Source organism: Aotus nancymaae, unplaced genomic scaffold (assembly GCF_030222135.1).
Source record: "Aotus nancymaae isolate 86718 unplaced genomic scaffold, 86718_ANA_hifiasm-v0.15.2.pri h1tg000028l, whole genome shotgun sequence".
Lineage (NCBI taxonomy): Eukaryota > Metazoa > Chordata > Mammalia > Primates > Aotidae > Aotus > Aotus nancymaae.
Window position 1 is genome coordinate 12,287,202 of NW_026988441.1, and position 18,418 is coordinate 12,305,619.

At 55.9% G+C, this 18,418-nt stretch overlaps 1 protein-coding gene across 3 annotated transcripts; it reads left to right on the forward strand.

Moving 5' to 3' along the window:
- The first annotated feature begins 9,060 nt into the window (after nt 1-9,060).
- Nucleotides 9,061-16,533, forward strand: ERF (ETS2 repressor factor). Of its 3 annotated transcripts, none has more exons than XM_021670406.2 (4): nt 9,061-9,211; nt 13,562-13,796; nt 14,183-14,298; nt 14,389-16,533. In XM_021670406.2, the coding sequence occupies exons 1-4, from the start codon at nt 9,190-9,192 to the stop codon at nt 15,630-15,632; spliced, it is 1,617 nt and encodes a 538-aa protein (XP_021526081.1). In that variant the 5' UTR covers nt 9,061-9,189; the 3' UTR covers nt 15,633-16,533. The 3 variants fall into 3 exon arrangements, with proteins under 3 accessions (XP_021526081.1, XP_064237337.1, XP_012316940.1); XM_064381267.1 differs by lacking the exon at nt 9,061-9,211 and adding an exon at nt 9,233-9,654; XM_012461517.3 differs by lacking the exon at nt 9,061-9,211 and adding an exon at nt 12,688-12,869.
- The last annotated feature ends 1,885 nt before the right edge of the window (nt 16,534-18,418 follow it).

Here is an 18,418-nt window from a genome sequence, read left to right on the forward strand (position 1 = left end):
CCCGGCCTTTTTTATATTTTTTGTAGAGATGGGGTTTCACCATATTGGCCAGGATGGTCTCAAACTCTTGACCTCAGGTGATCCACCCGGCTAGGCCTCCCGAAGTGCTGGGATTACAGGCATAAGCCACCGCGCCCAGCCAATATTACAAACCTATTCTATGACACTCACTGGTCTAGGAACTGGTGATAAGGCATAGACTGAATGCAGCTATGCTTGGTGGCTCATGCCTGTAGTCCCAGCACTTTGGGAGGCCGAGACAGATGGATCACTAGAGGTCAGGAGTGTGAGACCAACGTCACCTGTAATTCCGGCTACTCAGGAGACTGAGGCAGGAGAATCTCTTGAATCTGAGAGGCAGAGGTTGCAGTCAGCACAGATCACGCCATTGCACTCCAGCCTGGGCAACAAGACCAAAACTGTGTCTCAAAAAAGTAAATAAAAATAAATAGATAAATATAACATAAAATAGGCTGGATGCAGTGCCTCACACATGTAATCCCAGCACTTTGTGAGGCTGAGGCAGGAGGATCGCTTGAGTCCAGGAGTTTGAGACCAGCCTGAACAACATGGCAAAACCCTGTCTCAAAAAAAATACACAAAAAATTAGCCAGCAGTGATGGCATATGCCTTGGTCCCAGTTACTTGGTTGGCTAAGGTAGGAGGATGGCTTGAGCCTGGCAGGTGGAGGTTGCTGTGACCCGAGACGGTGTCACTGCACTCCAGCCTGGGCAACAGAGCCAAACCCTGTGTCGAACACACAAACAAAAAAAACAAGGAGTAGCCCATTCTAGAGTAGTCAAAGGTAGAGCTGGTGGAAATTTCCTTCAGATTGGATTTTGGATGAAAGGGGGCAAGCATGACTCCAAGGTATTCAGCCTGAGCAGCCAGCAAAATGGAACTGCAATTTCCTGAGAGGGGGAAGCCTGTGGGGGCAGCAGTTGGGGGCAGTTCAGGAAAACCATTTTTGATTTGGCAAGCTTGAGAAATCCCAGTGGAGACACTGGTGAGGTAGTTGGATGTGCGAGATTGGAGTTCAGGGGAAAGTCTCGAGCTAGAGATAGAAATGTGGGCGGAGGCTGGGTGCACTGGCTCAGCCTGTAATCCTAACTCTATTGGGAGGCTGAAGTGGGATCATCACTTGAGCCCAGGAGTTCACAACCAGCCTGGGCAACATAGTAAGATCTTCATCTCTTTAAAAAGATTAAAAAATTAGCCAGGCATGGTGATGCACACCTGTAGTCTCAGCTACTCAGGAGGCTGAGGTGGGAGGATCACCTGAGCCCAAGGACGTCAAGGCTGCTGTGAGCTGTGATCATGCCACTGCGCTCCAGCTGGACACAGAGTGAGACCGTGTCAAGAGAGAAAGAAAGAAAACGAAGAAAGAAAGGGAGGGAGGGAGGGAAGGGAGGAAGGAAGAGAAGAAAGGAGAAAGAAAGGGAGAGAAAAAGGGAGAGAGAAGGAGATAAGAGAGAGAAATAAAAAAATGTGGGTGTAATCAGCATAGAGATGGTATATACACCATGGGACTGGCGGAGGTTATCAAGTGAACGAGTATAGACAGAGGAGAAAAGAGGATTCTGAGCCCTGGTGCCTTCAGCATCTCAGGTCAGGGAAATGAGAAAGAGCAGTACTCTAAGTGGGTGACATTCTGCTTAGGGGTGGTCACACTGTTTACAGTGGCTGTGCCATATGAGATGAGTCATACTATTCATTTAAAAAATTTTTGTTTTGTTTTGATACAGAACTACCACTGCAACAGGGTTTTGCAATGGGGGAGAGATTGGACTCAACCTCCTGCATCAAACTATTTTTTTTTTTCTTAAGAAACAGTGTTTTTAGCCAGGCGTGGTAGTGGGTACCTGTAATCTCAGCTACTTAGGAGGTTAATGCAGAAGAATTGCTTGAACCTGGGAGGCGGAGGTTGCAGTGAGCCGAGATCTCCACCACTGCACTCCAGCCTGGGCAACAAGAGGAAAACTCTGTTTCAAAAAAAAAAAAAAAAAAAAAGAGGCTAGGCACTGTGGCTCACGCCTATAATCCCAGCACTTTGGGAGGCCAAGGAGGGTGGATCACCTGAGGTCAGGAGTTCGAGATCAGCCTGGCCAACATGGTGAAACCCTGTCTCTACTAAAAATACAAAAAAAATTAGCTGGGCATGGTGGCATGTACCTGTAATCTCATTTACTTGGGAGGCTGAGGCGGGAGAGTCACTTGAACCAGATCTCTGCTCACTGCAACCTCTGCCTCCAGAGTTCAAGTGATTCTTCTGCCTCAGCCTCCCAAGTAGCTGGGATTACAGGCAGCCGACACCACATCCAGCTAATTGTTGAACTTTTAGTAGGGTTTCACCAATGAGGTTTCACCATGTTTAGCCAGGCTGGTCTTGAACTCCTGACCTCAGGTGATCTGCCCACCTCAGCCTTCCGAAGTGTTGGGATTACAGGCGTGAGCCACCTCGCCTGGCCAATGTGTCACCATCTGTACCATCTCCAGAGGTGGGTATCAGTGTTGATGAAGCAATTGAATTATCCAGGAGGGTCCACATTCCTGTGGTAGAGTCACATAGAACCCTGAAAGGTTACAATATCCATGGACTTGTTTGCACAAACCACCAAAGTTATGAGGCCCAGGGGACATTTTCACCAGGGACTTCCATTCTCTGCGGTTCGTTCAGATTCTCCCATGAGGTATGCCGAGCATCCATGATTGTGTTTTATAGAAACTGAGTTTGAGCCATCCATCTGGGTCAGAGCAGGAGTATGACATTAACAGACAATTTCACAGTGTCAGTACTGAATGCTTATTTTTATTTTTAATTTTATTTTTTAGAGAAAAAGTCCCAGACCAGGTGCAATGGCTCATGCTTGTCATCCCAGCACTTTGGGAGGCCGAGGCGGGCAGATCACGAGGTCAGGAGATTGAGACTATCCTGGTTAACATGGTGAAACCGTGTCTCTACTAAAAATACAAAAAAGCCGGGCATGGTGGCAGGCACCTGTAGTCCCAGCTACTTGGGAGGCTGAGGCAGAAGAATCGCCTCAACCCAGGAGGTGGAGGTTGCAGTGAGCTGAAATCACACCACTGCACTCCAGCCTGGGTGACAGAGCGAGACTCCATCTCAAAAACAAGTCCCTTAATGCCGAGGTGATGGTTTGATAGGTGTAGCAAACCACCATGGCAAATATTTACCTATGTAACAAAGCTGCACATCCTGCACACGTATTCCAGAACTTTAAAAAAAAAAAAAAAAAAGGCCAGGCGTGGTGGCTCACGCCTATAATCCCAGCACTTTGGGAGGCCAAGGCGGGTGGATCACGAGGTCAAGAGATCGAGACCATCCTGGTCAACATGGTGAAACCCCGTCTCTACTAAAAATACAAAAAATTAGCTGGGCATGGTGGCGTGTGCCTGTAGTCCCAGCTACTCAGGAGGCTGAGGCAGGAGAATTGCCTGAACCCAGGAGGCGGAGGTTGCGGTGAGCCGAGATCGTGCCACTGTACTCCAGCCTGGGTAACGAGCGAAACTCCGTCTCAAAAAAAAAAAAAAAAAAAAGAGGCGGGGTCTCTGTGGCTTAGCCTGTAATCCCAGCACCTTGGGAGGCCAAGGTGGGTGGATCACCCCAGGTCAGGAGTTCGAGAAACCCCATGGTGAAACCCCATCTTTACAAAAAATACAAAAATTAGCCGGGTGTGGTGGCACATGCTTGTAATACCAGCTACTGGGGAGGCTGAGGTAGGAGAATCACTTGAACCTGGCAGGCAGAGGTAGTGGTGAACCAAGATTGCACCACTGCACTGCAGCCTGGGTGACAGAATGAGACCTTATCTCAAAAAAAAAAAAAAAAAGAAAACATTATCCTGGGCTGCCCTTTGGATACCACAGACACAGATCTGCCAATAAGAACCATCTCCTCGGCTGGGCTCCGTGGCTCATGCCTGTAATCCCAGCACTTTGGGAGGCTGAGGTGGGCGGATCACTTGAGATTGGGAGTTTGAGACCAGCCTGACCAACACAGAGCACACATGCCTGTAAACCCAACTACTTGGGAGGCTGAGGCAGGAGAATTGCTTGAACCCGGGAGGTAGAGGTTGTGATGATGAGCTGAGATCGCGCCACTGTGCTCCAGCCTGGGCAACAAGAGCAAAACCCCGTTTCAGAAAAAAAAGAAAAGGAAAAAGAACCACCCCCTTGGGCCATTTGCAGTGGCTCACCCATGTAATCCCAGCACTTTGTGAAGCTGAGGCGAGTGGATCACAGGGTCAGGAGATAGAGACCAGCCTGACCAACACAGTGAAACCCCGTGTCTACTAAAAATACAAAAAATTAGCCAGGCATGGTGGTGGGCACCTGCAGTCCCAGCTACTTGGGAGGCTGAGGCAGGGGAATTGCTTGAACCCAGAGGCAGAGATTGCAGTGAGCCAAGAGCCTGCAACTGCACTCCAGCCTGGGTGACAGAGCAAGACTCCATTTTAAATAAATAAATAAATAAATAAATAAATATTTTGTAGAGACAGAGTCTCACTGTGTTGCCCAGGCTGGTCTCGATCTCCTGGCCTCATGCAATTCTCCCGCCTTGGCCTCCTAAAGTGCTGAGATTACAGATGTCAAACATACTGCAGCCAGCCTGTTTATTGTCGTTTATTCTGACTGTTGTTACAGTTGGAGTCTGGAGGGTGGAGTGCTCTTGTTATCCATGGGGCATAATGGGGCATAGAGTTCACTCTGCTAATAATTATTAACAGTATTTATTTATTTATTTAATTTTATTTTATTTATTTATTTTTTTAAAGACGGGGTTTCACCATGTTGGTCAGGCTGGTCTTGAACTCTCAACCTCAGGTGATCCGCCCGCCTTGGCCTCCAAAGTGCTTGGATTACAGGCGTGAGCCACCATGCCTGGCCTATTAACAGTATTTATTTCACGCCTGTAATCCCAGCACTTTGGGAGGCCGAGGCAGGTGGATCATGAGGTCAAGAGATCGAGACCATCCTGGTCAACATGGTGAAACCCCGTCTCTACTAAAAATACAAAAAATTAGCTGGGCATGGTGGTGCGTGCCTGTAATCCCACCTACTCAGGAGGCTTAGGCAGGAGAATTGCCTGAACCCAGGAGGCGGAGGTTGCGGTGAGCCGAGATCGCGCCACTGCACTCCAGCCTGGGTAACGAGCAAAACTCCGTCTCAAACAAAACAAAACAAAACAAAACAAAACAAAACAAAACAAAACAAAACAAAACAGTATTTATTGCATACTTACTTCACATCTCCTTCTCTCTCTCGACAGGGTCTCACCCTGTCACCCAGGCTGGAGTGTAATGGTGCAGTCTCAGCTCACTGCAAACTCTGCCTCCTGGGTTCATACGATTTTTCTGCCTCAGCCTCCCAAGTAGCTGGGATTACACGTGCCCACCACCATGCCCAGCTAATTTTTGTATTTTTAGTTGAGAGGGGGTTTCACCATGTTTGCCAGCCTAGTCCCGAACTCCTGACCCCATGATCTGCCCACTTTGGCCTCCCAAAGTGCTGGGATTACAGGTGTGAGTCACTGTGCCTGGCCACATCTCTGATTTTTCACAATAACTTGATCATGTAGGATCTACTGACACCTCCATTTCACAGAGGAGGAAATTGGGCTGGGCACAGTGGCTCACGCCTGTAATCCCAGAACTTTGGGAGGCCGAGGCGGGTGGATCATGAGGTCAAGAGATCGAGACCATCCTGGTCAACATGGTGAAACCCTGTCTCTACTAAAAATACAAAAAATTAGCTGGGCATGGTGGCGCGTGCCTGTAATCCCAGCTACTCAGGAGGCTGAGGCAGAAGAATTGCCTGAACCCAGGAGCTGGAGGTTGCGGTGAGCCGAGATCACGCCATTGCACTCCAGACTGGGTAAAAAGAGCGAAACTCTGTCTCCAAAAAAAAAAAAAAAAAAAAAATACAGATGAGGAAATTGAGGTTCAAAGAGGTGAACTCGGCCAGGCAGGGTGACTCTTTTAATTCCAGCACTCTGGGAGGCCAAGTTGGGAGGATTGCTTGAGCCCAGGAGTTGGAGACTATCCTGGTCAACATAAGGAGTCCCCAAATCCTCAAAAAATAAAAATAAATTAGCTGGGTTGGCTGGGCATAGTGGCTCACCTGTAATCCCAGCATTTTGGGTGGCTGAGGCAGGTGGATCACCTGAGGTCGGGAGTTTGAGACCAGCCTGGCCACATGGTGAAACACCGTCTCTACTAAAAATACAAAAACTCGCCAGGCAAGATGGTGGGTACCTATAATTCCAGCTACTCAGGAGGCTGAGACAGAAGAATTGCTTGAACTGGGGAGGCAGAGGTTGCAGTGAGCCGAGATTGTGCCACTGCACTCCAGTTTGGGTGACAAGAGCAAAATTCCATCTCAAAAAAAAAAAAAATTAGCTGGGCATGGTGGCATGTGCCTGTAGTATCAGCTACTCAGGAGGCTGAAGTGGGAGGATTACTTGAGGCAGGGAGTTCGAGGCTTTAGAGAGCCATGACTGTGCCACTTCAATCCAGCCTGGGCAACACAGACCCCCATCTTAAAAAAAAAAAAAAGAAGAAGTGAACGTTCACTTGACCTGTCAGAGACAAGAAGTAGAAAAGGTTGGGTGTAACTCGGATCTCTGTCTTGCTGGTGGGAGGGTAGGGGTCACTGGGTCTGTTACTGATGTATTATTATTATTATTTTTTTAGACAGTGTTTTGTTCTGTTGCCCAGGCTGGAGTGCAGTGGTGCCATCTCAGCTCACTGCAACCTCTGCCTCCCCGGTTCAAGTGATTCTCCTGTCTCAGCCTCTGGAGTAGCTGAGATTACAGGTGCTAGACCACGCCTGGCTAATTTTTACATTTTTAGTAGAGACGGGGTTTCACCATGTTGGTCTTGAACTCCTGACTTCAAGTTATCTCCCACCTCGGCCTCCCAAAGTAGTAGGATTACAGGCATGAGCCACCGTATGGGGCCCTGATGTATTATCTTTGAAAATTTGGCTGGGCGTGGTGGCTCATGCCTGTAATCCCCGCACTTTGGGAGGCCAAATCGGGAGGATCATGAAGCCAGAGTTCGAGAACAGCCTGACCAACGTGGTGAAACCCGTCTCTACTAAAAATACAAAAATTAGTTGGGTATGCGCCTGTAATCCCAGCTACTCAGGATAGTGAGGCAGGAGAATTGCTTGAACCTGGGAGGCAGAGGTCGCAGTGAGCCGAGGCCACTGCACTCCAGCCTGGTGACAGAGCAAGACTCCATCTCAAAAAACAAAACAAAACAAACCCCAAAAAACTGCTTTTTTTTTGAGGGGTTAGTGAAGGAGGTAATAAACATAATGGTAAATGTAGTGGTTTGGAATTGGATAGATTTGGGTTCGAATCTTAGTTCCAGTACTTTCTGGCTGTAAGATTTATTGGACTGATTTCCCCTTAGAGAGCCTCACTTTCTAAATCCGTAAATGGGGATAACAACAGTAACTCCTCCTCGTTGGGATTTTGTGAGGATTAAATGAGAAGATGCCCCTGACAATGCTTGGCTTGGTGCCTCGCACATCATGAACACTCGGAATTCGGGAGCTGTTATTCGAACAATGATGATGATTATTATTGCTGGACCACACCGCTCCCAGAGGGTTACAATATCCGTTGGGGAGCTGCACTGTCCGTAGGCAAGGTTACATAATTCTCTGGGGTTGGCGGGGGAGCTTCCCTGGAGCCCTTGGTCTCCCCAGGGAGGAGGAGGCCTGAGACTTCTTTCTGAGGCACTGGTGAGGCGTCTAAGGCGGACTAGGTACCCCGCAAGGGAGGAGGCGAGGAGGCTGGGATTGAAACCCTAGTTACCGGGAGCCTGAGCTCCGCAGGCCTTCCCTATCTGTGACTTGTCTGTATCTCCCCGCCCATCTTCTGGATTTGTCGCCCCCCCAACCCCCGCCCCTCAGACCCGCCCGCCACCCATACGCCCCTCCTTTGGAACCTCAGAGTCTTTTTTGAGACCCTGTTTCCAGGCTATGCTTGTGAATATTGCTTCTATTTGGCCTCTACCGTGCTGCCGGCTCCCAGGCTCCATCAGATCTGCACAGTGATTTCCTGTTTCCCAGAGCCTCAGGCTTCATCCTTCCCTCCCGACTGAGGCAGAGAACGGAGACTTAACGCTTCCCTACGCGCTGGCTTTCGATCTTAAGCCCTGTCTTCCTCTTTCCTGGCGACCCTCAGTGCCCCTTGGGAGCACATTTGTTCAGACTTTGGTCGCCCCCTCATATCCTGGCCCCGCCTCCGGAACCCCCGGTCCTAGTGGTGGAGGTGGGGGGACCTCCGGCGCCAGCTCTGTCCCTGGGACAGCTGCAGCCTGGGCACGGTGGCGGTGGGGGCTTCCAAATGCATTCTCTCTGGTCACTTCCTCCCCAGCTGGACTGGGGCTATCAGGAAGGCCAAGACCCCATCCCCACAGGAGCGGAGGGCACAGCCGCCTCCCCATTTCCGTGGCTGGGAAATGCATCCCACCCATTCCACCCCACCCCTGGACAGCTGCCCCCATTCAGGCTCAGGGTTGGGGGGCTGGGTAAAACTAAGCTGGGAAATACTGTGCTCTTGATCATCCTCCAAGGGCCTGACCCCGCCCCTCTGCAGGGAAGATTCTGCCCCCTCCCCACAAAAGTTTCTGACCCCCATTTCCTCGGAAGGTCCCCCCATTTTTCCATACAGGCTCCCAAAAGAAACTCTGGAGCCCGCAGTGGGCAGGAGAGGAGGAGGGGCAGCAGGTAGCGAGTGCCAGGACTTAAGTTATCTGCAGACTTGGAGCCTCGGACTAGGGTCACGACCTGCCGGACCCCATCCCACCCCCGCCCCCTCCTTCCTCCCTCCCCCGCTGCGCGGCCCCTTTAAGCCCAGAGCCGGCCGGTCCTCAGTGGCTGAGCTCCGAAGAGCGTGTGTGTGAGTGCGCGGGGAGGGGGCGGGCGCAGTGTCTCCATGGCGACGCGGCGGTGACGTCGCCGGCCGGGGGGCGTGGGCGTCCCGGCCCCGGAGTGCGATATTAACCCGGGAGGCGGCGGCGGGGAGGGGAGAGGCTCTGAGAGGCGAGGCCGGGTGAGGCGGCGAGGGCGGCCCGACGGGCGCGGGACGGGACGGGGCAGCGCGGGCGCCGGGAGCCGCGGCCCGGAGTCGGGGCGCTTCGCCCCGGGCCCCCAAGCATGAAGACCCCGGCGGACACAGGTGGGGGCGGGGGCAGCACGTGTGGGGGAGACTTGTTGCCCCGGGAAACCGAACGGAGAAACTTTGGGGGGGCTGAGGGGTCCCGGGGAGCCCGAGTGATCCCCAGTTCTGGGGGACCCCTCAAGCACTCGAGACCTGTTGCTTCTCGTGGCGCGAGCGGGGTTGCTGCCTGGGACCCCCGATTCCTGGCTCCGGGCAGAGTGGTGTGGGTCCTGCGGCTCTTGGTCCTGTATCCCTACCAGGACCCCGCAGGCTGGGCTCTCTTCCACTCCCGGGATTACGGGGGTGGCGGGGTCCTTCCCCTTCGCTCTTGTCACGTTGCACTCTGGGGGCCGGGACGTGTGCGGGCGGGGGGTAGGGCTCGTCCACTGGGCCCGCTATCCCTGGTTCTGCGCTGCGCGGTCCGGCTGATGACCTTCACCGCGGCGCGTGCCCCGCACCAGGTTAGCGGGGGATACGGGATGGCCTCTAGGAGGAGGGCGTGAGTGGGGAGCCCGGGACTCGGGGTCCGGGCTGCGCTGCCCCTCCCCCGCCCGCCTCTGTCTGCTCCTCGCTCCCCCGCCCTCGCCGAGTCGCAAAGTTCCAAAGCGCAGCCCGAACGTTCGAAAAAGGAACTTTTTGTTTCCGACCTTAGAACGCGCGGCTTTAAGGTGGCTCTTGGGAGACCTGGGTACCGTCCTTCCGCACCACCGGGGCTCCGGGGTTGTGGAGGGTGGGAAAGGTCGGGGGAGACGCAGAGGCTCCCCCCTTATCCCCCCTCCCGGATCCAGCTCTTCTCTTTCAGCGGGCCGTCTCTTCCCTCCGCCCCTCTCTTCCCCGCCAACTTGCTCCTCCTTAAGGGGCCAAGGTTCCCCTCCCCCTCGGTCGGCGGGCGGGGGGCAGCGGGATTAACCCCCCTCCCACTCGGACTTTTCCCCCTCCCCTCCCCCGCCGCCCCCGGGCTCGCGCGGGCTGGACTTTGCGCCCAAGCGCGCAGGGGGAGGGGTCCCCAGCCGCCCCCTGCCCGTCTACCCCGTCGGAATCCGGCCCGGGGCGGGGACGGGGGAGGGGGAAGGGGGCCGGGCGCCGCTGTTCAAACTTGTTTCCTTCCCCCGGCGGCGGCGGCGGCGGCTCGGCCTCCAGTGTGCGAGTGTGTGCCCCGACCGGCCCACCCACCCCCACCCCATCCCCACCCCATCCCCACCCCATCTCCATCCCCCTGCTCGGCGGGTGGGGGCGGCTTAATCTTAAAGGGCTCGGAGCTGGGCTCCAGCCCCGGCGCCAGGGGATTGGGACCGAGGAAGGGCCCTGGAGGTGGGGCCGGGGTGCGGAGTGCGGTAGGGTCAGTCACGTGCGTCCCACAGACTCCCCCAGCTTCCATTCGCTTCTGGGCCGCTGGGCCCTGGGGGCAGCAGGAGCCTCCCCTGGTCCGAAGAGGAGGCCGAGGCGCCCAGACAACCCCGCCTCATCTTCCCTCCCTGCTACCGGCCTTGGCCTGATGGGACCGGCTGGTCGCTTCCCCAACCCCGTCTGAGGACCTAGCAGTGTGTGGGTTCCCCGGAGGGGGGAAGAAGAGGGGCGGGAGGCCTGGAATGGCCTCCAATCGGTGCATCTTTCCGTCTGCCTCCTGGTCTGCCGCTCCGCACCCCTCCATCCGATCCACCATCCCGGCCCCTCTCTCCTCTGCCGTGGCTGTTTCCCACTTCCTGTTTTCTTCCCGGCTCTGGCGCCATAGAGGGCCGCCTGGAGTGGGGGAGGTAGTGGGGCCCCCCAGGAGGCCGGCGTGTTCTTCCTCTACCATCACTCCTCCCTTCCGACCCTCATGGTCCCTTAAAAAAGTTTGGGCTGTCGCGTGAGTTTGGGGGGGTGCCCAGGAGTTTTGTCTCCCCAGGCTTGCAGTCTGCCTGGGAGAATCCCTACCCCGCCTCTGTGGGACCCAGGTGTGCTTCTGGGACCTCGCCATTTCAGCCCTTCCTGTCTGTCTGCTGCCACTCTGCACCCTGTCTCGCAGTCTTCTGAACCCCTCTCTCTGTGTGTCTGCTCTCTCCCTGCCTCACTGGCCCCCATATTCCTGAGGTCCCACACCCCCAAGCTTCCGCTGTGCAGGTCTGGTGTTTCCCTGTTTTAAGCACGTGGACGCATACACAACACACTCACACATGCTCCCCTTGCCCGTGCCTGGCTCCTGGCTCCAAGGCCTGGGGAACAGAGCCCCATTGAGACACCCTGACGTCACCCCCTCTTCATTCTCCCCCCTAAAGCCAGGAACAGGCCTTCATGTATGCTGTGTCCGATTAGGAAAGCCATCCTTGGGGTGGGCCTGGGAGTGGGGAAGGGTCCCTGCCAGGAGTGGGAGCCAGGGTCCAGACCCTGGAGGAGGGGTTGCTCAGGGAAGGGGTTTAACAAGGGGGCCTGGGACAGCTCCCAGAATGCGGCTTGAGGCTTTTCCAGAGCCCCCCCACCTCCTTTCCGAGTTCCCTTTGTGTTGCATGTAGTCTCTCTCACTCCCTCTCTTCTGCAAAGTTTATTTTTAGCCTCCTGCTCCCCCGCTCCCAGGACTGTCGCTGCACACACGTTGCTTGGTTACCGGGACACGGAGGCTGGGGCGGGTGGGCTGGGAAGGGTGGCTTTAATTTTGGGGGGAGGGTGGAAGTCAGTACATCCCCCACCCCCAGACTGATGTCTCAGGGGCTTCAGCCCCCCTTCTGGTTCTAGAGCCAGATTGGGGCTGAGGTGGAAGTAGCGTGGAGCTTTGTGTAGGGGATGTGAGGGTCCATGGAGCTGATGGCTTGGTCACCTGGGTTCTAAAAGACCCTGGGCCTTGCAGGAGACCTTGTGATCTGAATTCTCTAGAAGGGTGAGGATAATGGGGTGAACACCTAGATTCCCAAGAGAGCGATGGAGCTCTGGAGTCCCTGAAAGGGGTCGTCAAAGGCTGTCACTTTTAAATGAACAGGGGCTGTTGGTGCTGGTCTGTGAATAGCGGGAGGTCATACCCCGGTGGAAGGTGGAAGGCTGGAATATCTGAATGGGGCAGGGACTCCACGGGGTATGCGATACTGCAGCCCAGTCTGGCCAGGATTTGGGGCCCAAGTCCCTGTTGGGGACGGTGAGCTCTGGATTTGGAGGGGGTGGTCCCTGTGGGAGCAGGAACTACTGATTCCCTGAGTTCCCAAGGGGAATGATCCCCTGTTGGATTCCAGACTGGGGTGGAGTCTTTGAGGGTGGCTGTGTTGCCTGGAGGCCTGGTTGATACCTGCTGACCCCTGCAGCCTGACTGGATTTGGGAGCCGTCCATCTCTAGCCACCACCTTGGCCTTCTCTCTCTAGTGGCACCAGGGCCCCTGCCTGTGTCCCCCCTCCTTCCCTTCCTCTCCTTTCCCTCCTCCCACCCCTCCATTACCGGCTGCCTGGTGCTGAATTATTGATGGCCCCTGATTACCCGGGGGTTTGGGAAATGACAACAACCACAACCCCCCCACCCCCCACCCGAGGCTGCCCACCCCCTCCAGAGACCAGCCAGCCCACCACCAACCTCTACCCAAGGTTAATGCTGGGGGCGGGCGGGCAGGCAGGTGGGCAGAGAAGAAGCTGAGGATGAGAAGACAGAAGTGGGAAGAGGATGACAGCTCCAGAGTGCCTGCTTAAGCTCCAGGCCTGGGCTGGGCCCTCCAGCCAGGTGGGGCCTGGATGCCTGGGTCTGGGGAGGGCAGTGTAGCTCAGAGGGTCCAGGGCTTGGGGGGTGCCTCTCAGACAGTCTGGGTTTCACTCTCCAGGGAAGACAGAAGCCTCTGTGTGTGCAAGCGCTGACCTCATCGGCAACCAGTCACCCCACCCCTCCTGGTCCTTTTAAGAAAAAAAAAAAAAAATCTTCCTCTCGGGTCCTGGGGTGGGAGTAGGGGCTCTGTTGGATCTTTGGGGGAAGACGGTGCATGTTTCTAAAGAGATCAGAGGAGCTGGGGTAGTGCATTTGTCTCTAGATGGGAGTGGGGGTAAGCTGGGGGGCTGTACCCCAACCCAGCTGGCCACGTGTGCCCCTTCCTGCCCCTCCCCCACTGGCAGCCCTGCCCGCCAGCCTGGCTTGGTGCCTGGCCCCCTGGCACTGGCCCCGGGACCCACCGCCGACGGTTTCCTGTTTCTCCCGGTGTCGCTGGAGCAGGCTTCAGCTTCCCCTCCCCCCAGCTCCTGTCTAGCCCCTCACATGCAGACAGACAGACACACACAGTCTTCTCTTAAATCAGGTCTTGACTTGGCTGAGGCAAGACAGATTTCCCCATGTTGAAGGCAGGGCAGAGGTGGACCCCGGGATGGGACCCAGAGCCCTGGATTTGGCATCCTGACCCCAGGCCACTCCCTGCCTCCCGTCCCCAGGGTTTGCCTTCCCGGATTGGGCCTACAAGCCAGAGTCGTCCCCTGGCTCGAGGCAGATCCAGCTGTGGCACTTTATCCTGGAGCTGCTTCGGAAGGAGGAGTACCAGGGCGTCATTGCCTGGCAGGGGGACTACGGGGAATTCGTCATCAAAGACCCTGATGAGGTGGCCCGGCTGTGGGGCGTCCGCAAGTGCAAGCCCCAGATGAATTACGACAAGCTGAGCCGGGCCCTGCGGTGAGGACGGGCTGGGGACCCCTGAGCACATGTGGACGGCCCCCACCGGTTGCATACCCCCTGGCTCATGGGAACAGACATTGGGTCTGACCCCTGGCTTTCCCAAATCCTAGCTGTGAAACTTGGGCCACTCCCAGCTCCTCCCTGAGCCCCTTGGTAGCACAGAGGTATCCTGAGAAGAGAATACAGTCATTAATGGATCCTCTAGTTCTGCCTTAGACCCGAGGAGAGAGCTGGTACCTACCCTCTGGGCACTTGATTTCTCTTCTGTGACCCATGTTCCTTGGTGGCCCTTTGGGAACCACACCTAAGTGCGTGTCAAGGTGTGGAGGCTAGACCTGGATCGTGTGTACCTGACCCTCCCATTGGCATCTCTGTACCCACAGCTATTACTATAACAAGCGCATTCTGCACAAGACCAAGGGGAAACGGTTCACCTACAAGTTCAATTTCAACAAACTGGTGCTGGTTAATTACCCTTTCATTGACGTGGGGTTGGCTGGTGAGTACCGGGAATGGTTGGTGTGGAGAGGGTCTGTGTGCCCCTCCAGGCTAGGCCAGGGGCCTTGACAAGTCTCCTTTCCCCTGCCAGGGGGTGCGGTGCCCCAGAGTGCCCCGCCAGTGCCGTCGGGCGGTAGCCACTTCCGCTTCCCTCCCTCAACGCCCTCCGAGGTGCTGTCCCCCACTGAGGACCCTCGCTCACCACCTGCCTGCTCTTCATCCTCATCATCCCTCTTCTCGGCTGTGGTGGCTCGCCGCCTGGGCCGAGGCTCAGTCAGTGACTGTAGTGATGGCACATCAGAGCTGGAGGAACCGCTGGGAGAGGATCCCCGGGCCCGACCACCCGGCCCTCCGGATCTGGGTGCCTTCCGAGGGCCCCCGCTGGCCCGCCTGCCCCATGACCCTGGTGTCTTCCGCGTCTACCCCCGGCCTCGGGGTGGCCCTGAACCCCTCAGCCCCTTCCCTGTGTCTCCTCTGGCTGGGCCTGGCTCCCTGCTGCCCCCTCAGCTCTCCCCGGCTCTGCCCATGACGCCCACCCACCTGGCCTACACTCCCTCGCCCACGCTGAGCCCTATGTACCCCAGTGCTGGTGGGGGGCCCAGCGGAGCAGGGGGAGGCTCTCACTTCTCCTTCAGCCCTGAGGACATGAAACGGTACCTGCAGGCCCACACCCAAAGCGTCTACAACTACCACCTCAGCCCCCGCGCCTTTCTGCACTACCCTGGGCTGGTGGTTCCCCAGCCCCAGCGCCCCGACAAGTGCCCACTGCCGCCCATGGCGCCCGAAACCCCACCGGTCCCCTCCTCGGCCTCGTCATCCTCTTCTTCTTCTTCCTCTCCATTCAAGTTTAAGCTCCAGCCGCCCCCACTTGGACGCCGACAGCGGGCAGCTGGGGAGAAGGCCCCAGCCAGTGCTGACAAGAGCGCAGGCGGGCTGGCCCCACCGCCCCCGCCACCTCAGATCAAGGTGGAGCCCATCTCGGAAGGCGAGTCGGAGGAGGTGGAGGTGACTGACATTAGTGATGAGGATGAGGAAGATGGGGAGGTGTTCAAGACACCCCGTGCCCCACCTGCACCCCCCAAGCCTGAACCCGGCGAGGCACCCGGGGCGGCCCAGTGCATGCCTCTCAAGCTGCGCTTTAAGCGGCGCTGGAGTGAAGACTGTCGCCTGGAAGGGGGTGGGGGCCCCACTGGGGTCTTTGAGGATGAGGGCGAGGACAAGAAGGTGCGTGGGGAGGGGCCTGGGGAGGCCGGGGGGCCCCTCACCCCAAGGCGGGTGAGCTCTGACCTCCAGCATGCCACGGCCCAGCTCTCCCTGGAGCACCGAGACTCCTGAGGGCTGTGGGCAGGGGACCCATGTGCCCCCAACCCCCCATGCTTCTTTTGCTGCCTTAAGCCCCCCCGTGCCCTGGAGGCGAGGGCAGCTCTCTTGTCTCTTCCCTGCCTCCTCCCTTCCCCCTCCCCACATTTTGTATAAAACTTTAATTTCTTTTTTTTAAATGGTGGGGGTGGGTGGGTGCCCAGGGCTAGGGGCTGTTCCCGTCTCTGTGGGTTTCTAAGCTCTGGGGCAAAGTGGTGGTAGCGGGGAGGGAGGGGGAAGTTAGGGGGGCCACCTCCATTCTGGGGAATTTATATTTGAATTGAGGCTCTGGCCTTAACACCCAGGAACTTTTTTATTACAATCGCGTAGGAAGTAAAGCCTTGTTTCCCTCCCTGTTCTCTGCCTCTTGCACCTTCCCCTCTGTCCCACCCCTAGCCCTCCTCAGCCCCAGCCATGCCTGCCCTGCCCCTCCAGGGGACCAAGAGTGCCTAGGTTTCCCATACCCAACAAGGTCACAGCAGGGGAGGGAGGGACAGTTTGATGATGAACCAAAAATTCCATGTGTTGGGGGGAGGAGGGTGGAGGGCATCGAGGGGTACCGCCCATGGGCCACAAATCTTAACAAGTGCCTGCTATCCCTCCCCCACTCTACCCCTGCGCCCGTCCAGCCCCTTCACCCCCAGCTGCTCCTAGGACTGGTCCATGGGCAGGCGGGTGGGGGGATGGGAAGGGGGTGCCCTGAAACCAAACTGGAAGCCCCCTCTGCCTCCCAGCTGGGGCCTCTGGGGTGGGGTGGGGGGCTGCGGTCAAGCCTTATTCTGTATTGGGGACTGAGGGTGGGGGGAGTAGAGGGGCCGCTGGAGAATGTATTCAAAACAATAAAACTTTGGACCTTTGGATGCAGTGATCAATGTCATAGGTGCTAGGTGCAGCGCCTCCTGGCCACAGCCTTCGCTTGGTTCTGAAGGAGGGGCCACAGCCTTCCTGCTAGTGAGTCTGGCCGGATTGGTATAGAGGGCCTAACCCTAATCTGAATGGGCCAAATCCAGGCCTGGGAAACCATCTCCTGACCTCAGAGGCACAGAAGCCCCAGAGCTTGATGATAGTGGTCTTGGGCATGTGCTGGCTTCATCTGACTGCTCCTCTGTTCCATGGGGATCTTGTCCTTGGAAGCTCTTACTGTTCTTTGCAATGACCCCGATGCCCTTGTTTTTCGATTGCCTGGATGCCTTCTCTCTTGTAGCTGAGAATTCTTCCCACACCCCAGGTCCCCAGTGAAGACCAGGAGCTCCCTATGGCACTGCCCCTAGTACCCTGCCCACAACCCTCATGTTGCTCTGAGTTCAGCTGGGAGTTCTTTGGAGAACTCCCTTTGGAGACCAGCCTGCAGTGTCTCTTGAAATGTAGACCTTGCAAGGTAACTTAGTGATCTTCTGGTCCAGCCAGGGGAACACCCCCAGCCAGCACGAAGTGAAGGGTCCGGCTTACTAGTCATCGATGCTGTTGACTTACTGTGTGTCCAGTACTTAGGAGCCGCAGTGCTGTTGCTGTCAGTGTCCAGTAAGGTAGGGGCAACCAGTGCTGCTAAGTGACTTGCCCAAGGCCCTATGGCTGAGCCGGGACTTTAAAGCCCATGTTCTTTCAACAACTCCTGACTTTTCCTTCCTAACACCAAGATAGTTGGATCCAGATCAGGCTTTCAGGATCAGAGGATCTGAGATGAGCTCATAAAGCTATAGAAGCTGAGATTGGAGAGCTTGAATCAGGGATGGAAGAATTAGGAAGAATAATCCAGGTTGGAAGTGCCCTTAGAGACAAGCCAGTCTCTCCTGCAGGTGAGGTGCCTGAGGCCCAGAAAGGGGAAGGGGTGTCCCTGAGGCCACACAGCTGCTAAGAGATGGATTGGCAATTGAGGGCATGTTGGACTGGCTTCGCCATGAAACTCCACCCTGTGCAACCCTGAGGGGGAAGGAACGTTGACTGGCAACTGCTACCCACTTGCATCTCATTTCATGCCAGCCAGGGTGGGTGGTCCCAGATGATGTCCGTTGGCAGGGAAGAGGATACAGGGCTAGATATTGGCAGGAAACCGAGGCTCCTGAGGCGGGCTGCGGGAAACTGCTCCCTCTCCTGGGTGATGTAAGTCATACTCTGGGGTGGGGGCCACTGGGCTATTTCTGGAAGCTGGGATGAGACATGTCTCCTGGCAACATAGATGCAGCTGAGTTGGTGCTGGTGGGATGACGGAGAAGAGGATGTTGTCACTCGGGGGAGGAGAGGACCCTGACTACTGGCCTCATTCCCTGACCCCAGTGCCTTTAAAGCACCTCTAACTAACATGGAATCAGATGCTCAGCTCCCTAACTGCTGTCCAGGTCAGACCACAGCCCTACCGGACTAGTTGCCCCAGATTCTGGCTGTGTAGGATGTCACGGGTGGCATTTGGCCTTGAAAACTCCAGCGGCTCCTCTAACCTTTAATTGCCCACCTAAATCCATTAGCAGGCTTGAAATGTTTCTGCAAGAAGACACCCTTGGTCTTGTCCATATCCTCTGAGATCCTTGCTTCCAAGTGGAAAGCCCTTTACAGATGCTCTCAAAGCACTTCACAGATTAATCTCATCAGAGACCTCCCCACTTTGTACATGTAGCTCCAGTATATCCACAGACTCTCAAAGCCCCTTCACAATGCTTCCTAACCATTTCTCGCCCCTTCAGGTCACTCAGAGATCCCCTTGGTCACTAGTAATTTCTGTCTCCCATAGACCTTTTTTTTTTTTCTTTTCCAGACAGAGTCTCACT

Excerpts from the sequence above, each read along its gene's own strand:
- ERF (XM_021670406.2), top strand. The coding sequence starts at position 9,190 with ATGAAGACCCCGGCGGACACAG. Across the intron at positions 9,212-13,561 it reads GAAGACCCCGGCGGACACAG|GGTTTGCCTTCCCGGATTGG; the intron begins GTGGGGGCGGGG and ends TCCCGTCCCCAG. Across the intron at positions 13,797-14,182 it reads AAGCTGAGCCGGGCCCTGCG|CTATTACTATAACAAGCGCA; the intron begins GTGAGGACGGGC and ends CTGTACCCACAG.